General features: G+C 44.1%; 1 protein-coding gene across 1 annotated transcript in view; it reads right to left on the bottom strand.

Annotated features, from left to right (window-relative positions):
- STK26 (serine/threonine kinase 26) overlaps positions 1-9,244 on the bottom strand; it is a 34,365-nt gene extending 25,121 nt beyond the window's left edge. Inside the window, exons 1-2 of the mRNA XM_075162051.1 lie at positions 8,964-9,244; positions 8,739-8,857 (exon numbers count right to left, since the gene is read on the bottom strand). Of these exons, the coding sequence (XP_075018152.1) occupies positions 8,739-8,780 (42 nt within the window). The 5' untranslated portion in view covers positions 8,781-8,857; positions 8,964-9,244. The remainder of the gene's footprint in view (positions 1-8,738; positions 8,858-8,963) is intronic.
- Between the last annotated feature and the right edge of the window lie 1,780 nt (positions 9,245-11,024).

Consider the following 11,024-nt stretch of genomic DNA (forward strand, 5'->3'; position numbering starts at 1 on the left):
GCAATTAAAAAAATTTACACCAATTATTTATGAGGCGTATTCTGCATTGAGGAAAGGAAACACAAAGAGAAACTTCTCATGCCAGTGAGCTTCTCTGTAACTGAGTATCCTTACATTTCAAAAGGAGTCCCACTTAGCTTCCATTCTGTGTATCAATACCTTTTAACCACGCAGTATCTTTAAAAAAAAATCCTCAAACCACTGCATACGGCTGCATATCCTTCAGTCTGCTCACATCTCTGAGAAGCATTGGCTACCAAGAGTCAGAGGAATTAAGGAGAGAGAGGGCACAAATTATGTGGCTAGGTCTTTACTGTGATTTGAGAAAGTCCTAAGTGACTGAACGCTCTACAGCTAGGGAGGATGAACACCCTTAGATGGAGACAGAAATCAACAGGTTCTGGTATCCCAAAGTGTTCAAACACCGTTCTGCATTTATTAAAGTTCAACAAGCTGATCTTTCAAAACAAATAAAAACTCCTTTGTTGAACAGCGCAGGACAAGTGACTGCTGAATGGGTAATTAATCCACTAATGAACTAACTGCCTGTACACCTGAATTAGAAGTCAGAAGATAGAGGACTACTGCAATTTCTCATTGCTGAAGAACATTTGTAATCTCTCCATTTTATGAACTGCTTTGAAAAACCTAATCTGCAGAGAGATTACAAGAGCCACGTCTAATAGGTATACGGAAAAATAACCATTTATGGGCTGCAGCCTACTTTCAGCAGTATGCCTTTCCTTTCAGCAAGCAGCCTGCTTATCAGTACACAAACAATTTTTTTTTTATTTTTGCCACACCCATTTAAAGAAACAACTATATCAAAACTCTGCCAGCAATAAACTATATCATTACAGCATTTGGAACCATTTTCCTAATATTTAGAGGTTCGGTATATACAGCTAAATGGCAAGTGCTACACAAATTTCACATGCCTCCTCACTGCTCTCTTAGAAGCCATTTTAGCATTTTTTCTGTGCAAGTTAGAACTTGATACACAGATTTTCCTCCTGTAAATAAGATTAAACTCATACTATAATCCAGATAGAACAAAAATAACAACAAAATCCAGCTTTTTAACCTGCCAGTTCATAAACTAGAAAGCAGCAACAAAACCTCAAGTTTAAAACACACATGAGTATCTTTGTTAAATTTCTCTACTGAAGTAGTCATTACTTATTTACAGGTTAAACAAAATTAAAGCAAGGCAGAAAAACATTGGTTGAAAAAGGATGGCTCCAAAACACAATGCGGGTTAAAGAGCAGGCCACAAGTTTATTTACCACAGATAACTCTCCAGGCATAATCACTGCCTGCAATGAACCCCAAGTGGGAACCCACAGTTAGAGAGCATCACCATTCCTTTAGCTTTGGTAGGGACTATTTTGAGAAAGGAAGTCTGCTAGAATCCTAGATTTCTGTCCTCTCCCCAAGGCTAGACAACCACAAGCTTGAAAGCTGTACTCTCCTCTTGAATACTGGCCCTTGATCATATCAATCATACTGGACCTGAAGCTACAAGAAGCACACAATGAAAAACCAGAAATACAACTCCAAAATGAGCTACGAAGGAAGCAAGAAACCTACCCTGCCAGAACCAACCTGCCCGTTTCAGGAAACTCCTTTTTCAATTACTTTGCAGCTCATTCATAGCATGGCAAAGCATCTCATTACATAAAAGGCGAGGGGAAGGGGGAGGGGAAGAAGAGAAACACCCTGAAAAAAAATTCAGATTCTTCTTGCCAACTAGGCTGGAATAAAGCTGTGCAGGAATGTAAAAATGTTCTTGCTATGACCGGTTGCCAGATGACACCTTCCTAGGTGAGAGATCAACAGCAAGCTCACCTCGCTCCGCTCATAATTCTCTATAATGCTTCTAATTGATTTACATCAGTAGAAATTCAGTCTTTTTCATTCAGTGTTTTATATTTAGGCACTTTACAATACTCATGGTCATTTCAAGTTGTACACTGTTTTTACTATTCTGCATTCAGCTCCTAACACAGAAGCCTGCACTGAAATACAATTTGACATCTAGCAAAGCATAGACACCCTCTGATCCCCCCCAGTCAACAATGTTCAAATATTCAGAACATGTAACAGTACCCAGTTGAAAGGAAAGCCTGCAAAAGATGGGGGAGCAAGGAGGGAACAGAAAAAAACCCCACATTCTTCAAGACTGAACAGATGGTTCTTGACTTCTGGTTCATGAAAACAGTGAAGCCACCCTGGGCTCTTAGGCTCCCCCTTCCACACACAGCTGAAGTGTGAAACTTGCAGATAACTAGCATTTCTCATTCCTTGTTCTCCTTCATCAATGCATATAGAATTCATGCAGATCCAGGACAGATCACGCCACAAAGCTTTTCCAGATACACTGCCTCAATCAAGACCATTCAAATACAGATTCTGGCAAGACAAACTTGGCTTCACACTTCTGAGAGTCAGCTATGCAGTTCTTCAAAGCCTTCTTCAGAAAGAAAGACCTGAAGCCATGCTCTTTCCCAAGCTATGGACCTAATCAATATAGCCTATCTCTGCAAAACCACATGCACAAGATATGAGGAAGAATGAGACCGGTGAGATACTGTTACCTTGTCAGTCCCCTTATTAATAGTTTCTCTGATTGAGTTCTTTTTGCCAGATTTATTTGGCTAGCAATCCCTCTGGTAGAATGGATTTCAGTGAGTATCACTAGATGGGCACCCTTCCCATGAGTTTTAAGTCTCTCCTTCAGACCTAAGGAGTGTGCTCAGTGATCCTCATCTAATCAGCAGAACAGACTTGTTCTAGAAGAACTGCTAGAAGTTCAAATTTAAAGAACAAATGACAGTTCTTTAAATAGAGTAAAAACTGGTGAGGCAGTATTAGGAAGGAATTTGATTTTCAGTTATTGTAAGTCAGAACGAAATAGCAGGATTTGGAACAGTGGTTCCTGACATGATAGATACCTTACCAACTCTTTATTTCTGCAAAGACAACATACATGTAGCTACTAATTACACCATGTCAGAAAATTATTTGTTACAGAAGAATTTCAAAACCAACTTTGTACTGTTCATCCCCAACCCCATCCCTGAACTCTTCAAGTGTCTGTCAATTATTAAACTCAGTCCCTAAGAATAAATGAAAGACAAAACAATAGCTTCTTATCACTTTTCAGAGTTGGTGACTCTATCTTAAATCTGAAGGTAATCGCCAAAGAGCAAACGAGTGGGACTTTTACTAACAGGTTTAAAATTCACCCTTTCACTTTTGGAGATGACTGAAAACAATGAAAACTGAGGATAATACGCCTGTCTATTACTAAGATGTTTCATAGGTCTCATACAACAAATACTGCTGCAGAGGCACATTCAGTCATATATGTGACTTCATGGTGTGCCACAAAGTTACTATATATAAACAATCCTCCCCTCAAAATAAGCATCTAAGGAATTTTGTTTCTTTTTTTTAACAACAAATTGCAATATATTACTAAGCTACTACTGGCTATATATTCTCCTTTTTGAGGAAAAGAAGAAAAGAAAAAGAAAACTTTCATGTAAAGCATGACAGTAAGACACTGGACTTCAAAAACAGCCAGCATGAATCTTTTCAGCATTAAATTCAGCAGAAAAAAAACACTACAGAATAAAGTAACAATTATGTATTTTTAAAAGTTAGAAGTCTGGTTTCAGATGTAATGTTTTTACATTTTGGGGGCAATGATCCTCTGCCCAAAACTGAGAGTATATGATGGTACAGAACAGCAGAGAGATTAAGGTGAGACGAGTTGAGTTTGTTTTATGTACTCTCTGCAGCTTCAGCAGATTAGCCTCTGAATTCCAGGTCAGTGCACTTAACGTGTGTATAAAACTGTAAAATCTGCACAAAAAATACTAGTAAAAGACTGCTGTGGATTTTTTCTTCTAAGCCTGATAAAAGCGTCTGCTGAATTCCAGCTGATCATATACCTACACAGCTCCCATGTATCAAACACTTTCCAGAGCTCGCTCTGTCCTCCTCCTTTGATAACAGTAAGACAGTACAAGTCTGACTGATCCCTACTTTTCTTTGTCATCGGAATAACTTATCACAATGCACAAGATGGAAGAACCAAGTTCAGCTAATAAAGGCCAAGCTGAGTTAGCAGACTACTATTAGGTAGGATACAGCTTGTACATAAAGAACGACCAGGAAAGGAACAACTGCAGTGTTGAATTCCACAAATATTTTAATGCATATCTGCTTCAAGTAGCAAAGAGGCATGTTCTCCACAGGTCTTAAAATACTATCTTCCCGCAGTCTACCTGCACTGTGGCTCAAAGTACAAATCAAGGAACAGAAATTGCACACAGTATTCATCACCAAAACACTAGAGTCCATCCTAGCTTAATCATAAGAAATCCCCGTTTTCTAGGTGCTGTGGAAGTCTCCTGGCATCCTGCAAGTGCTAGACTTTCCAGTTTCCTTTAAGTTATGTCTCTGAATAATAAAAGTTTAAAGCGTTTTCAAACTCACTGTAGAAGCATCTGGATACAGCTCAGTTCCTATGAGAGGAATAAATTAACAGATCCTTGAATGGATCTTTCTTCAAAAGTTTAAGTTCCTCTAACGCCCGCCCTCTAAACATTTAAGCATTTGATAGTAACAGACTGCTTGGTCTTAACAGAAGTCATATTCTTGTAACTACAACGCATAAGGTCTACTAGAAATCTGACACACTTCCAGACTAGTTTTAGGCACCACACTAAGCGCCCATTTCTACAGGTGCACTAATTTAAGAGAAAATGTATTTTTTCTTGGTCTATGAAAAAGACCACTTCCAAAATTGAATGCTACCTCTCCTTTCCTTCTTCTATACCCATCCAATAAGTAGATGTTAAGTGATGTGCCTCCAAGCATCCTGCAGGGAGAGACTCTCCAGCTGCCAGGCTCAGGTTGTTCAGCAGGCAGCGCCCTACAGCCAGTCTGTTAACTGGCAGCACAGAGAGCAAAGCTCACCTTTACATCCAAGTTTGTATTTAATCAAGCAATCTTTCAATTGTGAATCAGAGTACACCGGCTGACAGGTCACATGCTTCTGGCTGCTCTGCTTTTAGAGGAAGTTAGGCTCTTTATTGCAGGATAGTCTGAGTGCCAATAAAAACAGATGGAGATCAGGTCTAAACAACCTTTCTGGCTACACTCAAGACTACTGCCATACAGGATCAGGAGACACCAACAAAGCCATGAGAAAGGAAACAAAAAGCATTTAGATGAGTAGGATAGCAGAGATAAAGAGAAATAAAGCCCCAAACCAGGTTCCAAAGACACGCACACTGACAAGAAGAAACACAAATGAGAAGAATCAACATTTCCATCAGTTAATGAATGAGTATTTCACAGACTTCAGATTTTGCACAACAAATTAGAATAGGAAAAGGGAAAGTTTATACATAGAAACTCTACCAGCTAAAAAAGACATTTATTACTTGAGTGATGTTCCATTGCTGAAGTTTAGACTAGTTTGGAAAATCAGGGTGTTGACAGAGAGACAGATTTCCTCACTGTCCACCTCAGAAAGGTTAATTGTTGCTCATTTGCAAGCTTACAAATAAGAGAGGCTGGAAAGTGTTAAGGTTTGGAGTACCTGTTTTCAGCACAGGCCCTGGACTGGTAAAAGATGCAGGTAGGCTCTAATATCTCTCTTGCAAGCCATATCCAGAAATGCTCTGTACGAGTTCAACTGGATTCCTTGAAGGTAGTGCCAGTGGATAAGTGTCTTACTGTGAGATCTCAAAGCATTCCAGACTAAGAACTAGTTTGAATATTTTTATCCCAAGGAACAAAGTTACAGTGACATTACTGAATAAAAACTCCAACCTGACATTCAAACTCATTGCAAACCATGTAACCAGGACTCCTTAATTGTGTTCACATAGCTCTATCAACCTTTCATTTTTCCCTCTCATCTTGGATTCTGTGTAAAATGCCGTAATTTGGGGTATCATGCTTAGCTTCAGAGCACTCATTTTATACATTCACTTGATTTTATTGAATAGGCTTAGAAGTTTGGCAGCTGGGTAAGTTAACATCATACAATTGGATCAAATGGAGCCTTTCCAAAGGAGCAAGGAAAATGAATGTGTTTAGGAAGTTGTTTGCACAGGCAAGAATTGTTAGGTATAAAATTTGGTTTTGTTAGGGACACAAGACAGGTTAAACAGAACGCAACCACTACATAAACAAATGGTTCTGTAACTACTCGTAAGGGCAACAGATAATACTACCTCTGGGTCTTCCATTGTTGCCAGGGTACTGAAAGTCAGACTCTGAGTTCACAAAAATAACTCTTCGTGACTTTCTGTAATTTTCCATGTTTGGTTTTTTTTTAAAGGGAACCTGACTCTTCATAAGATGAAAGATCTTAAAAACAGTCAAAAGAGCTTCTGTTATACTTTGGTGATAAACTGTCAAAGTCGTCTTCTTGGAGTATGGGAACTACATTATAAGTTATTTCTGGATTTTTGTTTTGTACTGTTTTTTTGTACAGTGAAATGGGATTGAAAGTGTAAGATTACAATAAAACTGAAAACTTCAAACCTGTAAGACATTCTCTGGCAAATTCAGTTTCCAACTTTATATTCAATAAAATGCTTCCCTCAACACAAAACAAGGGGTTTGACATTACAGGCACTTTCCCACAGTGATAGTTTTAACTTAACTATTAGATCTTCTTCCATTAGAGAAGAAACTGTTTATTCCTTCTTCAATTGATCACCATGCATTTACTTTAACACTGAACAGAAGCAGGGACGCTTTCATCATCACTTGGATGATCCTGACTGAAGAGTTCAAATAGGTTAAAAAACAAAAGAAGCTACCCTTATACCTCAGACTACCACTCTCTTCTAGAACACTTTAAAAAAAAAACAACAAACAAACCCAACTGTATTGTGACTCTTCTAAAAGAAGAGTAAGCAGAATAATTTTGCACCAAATTATATTTCTTTGTATTCTAAGACCTTTAGGACTCGTGTAATAGCTTTCATCAAAAAAAGTCACCAAGGGAAAAATATATTTTAATTCTATGCAGCTGTACATATCTAATAGTTAAAAAAAATGCTTTAAACCTACAGATATATCTTAAGGGATCTGGGTTAAACTAACAACAATACTACTGGAACTAAGTATGCTATTACATAAAGTTTACTGGTTCAACAATGTAAAACAGGACCTTAAATAATTTCAAGGTCCTTTTGTGATGACAGGGCAGCTATGGAAAATAGGACAGCAATACATTAAGCAGATATACAAGTGAGGAATTGATAAACTTGGATTTTGAAATAGAAGTCTCCCGAATATAAACACATTAAAAATGACAGAGGATATAAATAAAGAAGCTCAGGCTAAAGCCTCTAAATCTTTATCAAAAATTTCTTTAGCTTCCCGTTGTTAAGGCTGTACCGATACAACAGTAACCTTGACATATCAATGGAACAGGGAGGCCAAAGTGATTTATGTTCTCTTCTATGAACAGAAAGTCAGTGGATGACTAAAATTTAACTGACTTCAGAGAGCCTGCAAGTTATTAGAAATCAGAAAGGTAAACTAAACCCTGGTATTGTAACTAACATAAATTAATGTGTAAATACTGTTTATACATCAATTCTACACTTTCTAAAAGTGATGAGAATATTTGAACAAAAGAAATTTTAACTTTCGGTTCTGCAGCCTCCCGAACTCTTAACTGTGCATCTCACACACATAGAGATGTATCATAAAGGCTTCTATGTTATTTGAACTGAAAACCAGTATTATACAGGCATGACTATGTCACAAGTTAAGAGAAAGCTCAAAACACTGACTGGGCTGCTGGTGTCTGACAAGCAAAAGTCAACACTGAAATGAGTTTGTTCCTCAGCTCCTTTAAGTTTGATAAAGATCTCTGACCAAACTTGCATTAGACTGCTCAGTGGAGTAAAACAGAGTTAGAGGTATCCCACCTTTCCTATGAAAAACCAGTTATATAGGAGCTTGTTTGTTTTCTAAGCAGATACCACAACCATATAGAAACGGCACCAGGTCTCATTCCCAGCCGAAGAGAGGTGTAAGCTTCTGACAGATGACGGCTTCCACAGCAAGCTGGCCGCTGTGCTGCATCACCATCGGACCTCGCGTTTACCACCGTTCCATTACTTGCAAGGTCCTCGGAGAAGCTGCGCTACAGGCCCAGCGCCAAGCGCATGTTGGTGGGGAAGTCCTGCAGGAGGTACGCTTGCCAGCGAGCCTGATATGTCATTTACTGCACACCCACACACCCTGCGATTAACTTCATTTCGCCTTTAATCAGTTTTAGAAGCTCTTACGTGCTCCTGGATGCAGCGCGGCCAACCCTGAACAAAGGGGGAAGGGAGGGAGGAGAAACCCTTCGCCTCCGAGGGGCTGGCTGCAGGTACGCGGCCCCCCCGGGGCACGCTGAGGGAGCGGGGCCCCTCCAGGGCCTCCCGTTACCTCAGAGCACCCCCCTCCCTCGCCCGGCGAGGGCTCCGGCCCGCGCTCCTCCCTAGGCCGAGCGAGGCCTTTCCGCGGCCCCTCCGCGGCCAGGCCGCGCCGCCTGCCCCGCTTCGCCCACCCGCGGTCCCCCGGACCCGTCGCCCCAGCGGCGGCCTCCGCCCGGTGGGGCCGCAAGCGCCGCTTCCGGAGCCGGGGCCGAGCCCGAGCCCGAGCCCGTCGCCTCCATTTTGGGGCCGGCGCGGCGCGGAGCTCACCTGCATGCCGGGCACTTGCACCGCCACGGGCGAGTGGGCCATGGCGGGCTGCGGCGGCCGGGCGCCGCCCGCTGCTCCCCTCTCTCGGCCTCCCTGCTCCTGGGCGGCGGCGGCGGGGCCTGGAAGGACAAAGCGGCGGGGAGGCGGCTTTAGCGCGGGCCGCGCTCCCTCCTTCCCTCCCCGCGGCCCGCCCTGCCCGGCAGCCCCCGCCCGCCGCCGGCTCACCTCGCGGCCGCGGGGCTGGGGCCGAGCTGCGCGACGCGGGCGGGAAGGGGGTCCCTAGCGCCGCTCTCCCATGCCCGCCGGGCTCCTAGCAGCGGCCCTGCCGGCTGGCGCCGCTCGCCCTGCCCATGCCCCCCTCCCCGGTCCCGGCGCGGGGGCGGCTGCTCGGGGCCCCCCGGAGAGGCGCGCGGGGTGGCGGCTCTGGGCACGGCCGGGGCTGGGCTCAGAGCGCCATGTCGGGCTCCGGCAGGAGGCGGCGGCTGCTGTGCGGCGGCGGCGGCGGCTTCTTCCGTCTCAGCTCCGGCCTCGCGGGGCGGAGCCGCCGCCACCGCCGCCGCACGGGCCCCGGCGTCAGCTGCCCCCGCCTCCTCGGCCTCGGGCCGCCCGAGCCGGGCGGGCAGGGACCGTGGGACGGAGGGAGGGGCCGTGGCACCTCAGCTCCGGCAACCCCGCAGCGCTGGCCCGGGCCGGCCTCGGGGACGGGGCCGCCCGCGACGTTGCGCGGTGCCCAGGGCCCCTCGGGCACTGTCGCACCGGCCTGTCCCCCTCAGGCGCTGTCACAGGGTCCTGTCCTCCCACACACGCCCTCACAGCGCCTGTACCCCCGGACACATCGCCTCAGTCCCTTGTACCCCCAAACACCCTGTCACCACCACGCCTGTACCCTGGCTCCTGCGCCCCAGAGGCACGTAGGTGCACAGAATTGAGTGGATGTTTTATGGGTTTTGTCTGCTTTTGTGACACAAAGAGGTGGTGTCTTCTCGTCTCAGGGGTGCTCCTGGCAGCCAGCCGTGGCAAAGGGAGCGTGGGCAAGTCCGACGCAGCTGCGGAGGTTCAGGTCCCGGTTTGGGGTGGTTGGTTTTCTTGCCTCCCCAGGAGGATTTCCCACCCAGGCCAGCTCTCCACCAGCCCTGCCCCAGCTGCCGTGGAACCCTTGTGCCCCTCGCTGCCGCCTTCTTCCCCGGTGGGGTCGGCTGCCCACCACGTTCTGCCGGGGCCTTGGGAGGAGAAAATAACTGTTTTCAGGTGACATTTTTCCCATTCATATATGAGTCACCTATTCGTGTGTGTGATTCACATTCCTATACATCAAAGTTTTGCCAGCTACTCAAGCAAAGCTAAAACCGACATCTTTTATGTCACTGGTCTTCCCCTCACCCCTCTGAGCAAGAATATAGAAATCACGTGGGCCTGTCACACATATCCTCGTGGGTATGTGAGGACTTCCCTCAAATTCACAGGTTTATGGGTCTAAAAGCCAAGAAAACATAAGGTAAGCTGGAGATGTTGGCTTGTTGGCCATACTGGAGCCAACACCCACCCTGTTGAGAGGGTGGGTCCCTTTGGAAAGGATGTGATGGAAGGCGGTCTCCCTCCCTTACGACTCAGAGAAATATTGCATCGTGGCAAGGAACACAAAACACCTCTGTTTAAGGTAAGGTTGTGCAAAACAGGCTAAAGCCAAGATTTTCAAAGTTAGGCAGTCTTTCCATCCTTAACTCACTGTGGTTTGGACCAAAAAACAAACTCACAGTGATGTTAGTTAAGGACAGGCTCATGCTGGAATATTTTTTTTTCCAACTTGCCAGTTTGTTAAAATATTTACCTTCTTCCGCACTTTTAAAAAAATAACATAGCTTTAAAAGGCTCCTACGTGATAGTTATACGTCTAAGTTACCTAGGAGCCTATAAGGAGTTCATTTTAATGGGTGGAATATTTAAGGTAAGTGTTTTCTGAAAGTTTACTTAAATTAAATAATGTCTTTGATTAATAAACCTTTCTACTGACAAAAAGCTTAATTATGTACAGTGGTACATTACGTACAGTAAATAAATGAATGAACATCCACTCATGGAACTTCCGAATCCTGCCCAGTTCATTCTGCTCAAACACACTTAAATCACTTCTCCTCTTACCTTTTAATGATCTTTAGAACATGACCCCTGAAAAAATTCTGACAAATGAAATATAAGGATTTTTGTTTCACGCTGCTAATGCATTACCGTCTCTCTGTTCCTCTTCTGGCTCTGAGGCTCTGCTTTTCTTTTTCTATCCATTCATTA

The sequence above is a fragment of the Calonectris borealis genome, chromosome 13 (genome assembly GCF_964195595.1).
Source record: "Calonectris borealis chromosome 13, bCalBor7.hap1.2, whole genome shotgun sequence".
Lineage (NCBI taxonomy): Eukaryota > Metazoa > Chordata > Aves > Procellariiformes > Procellariidae > Calonectris > Calonectris borealis.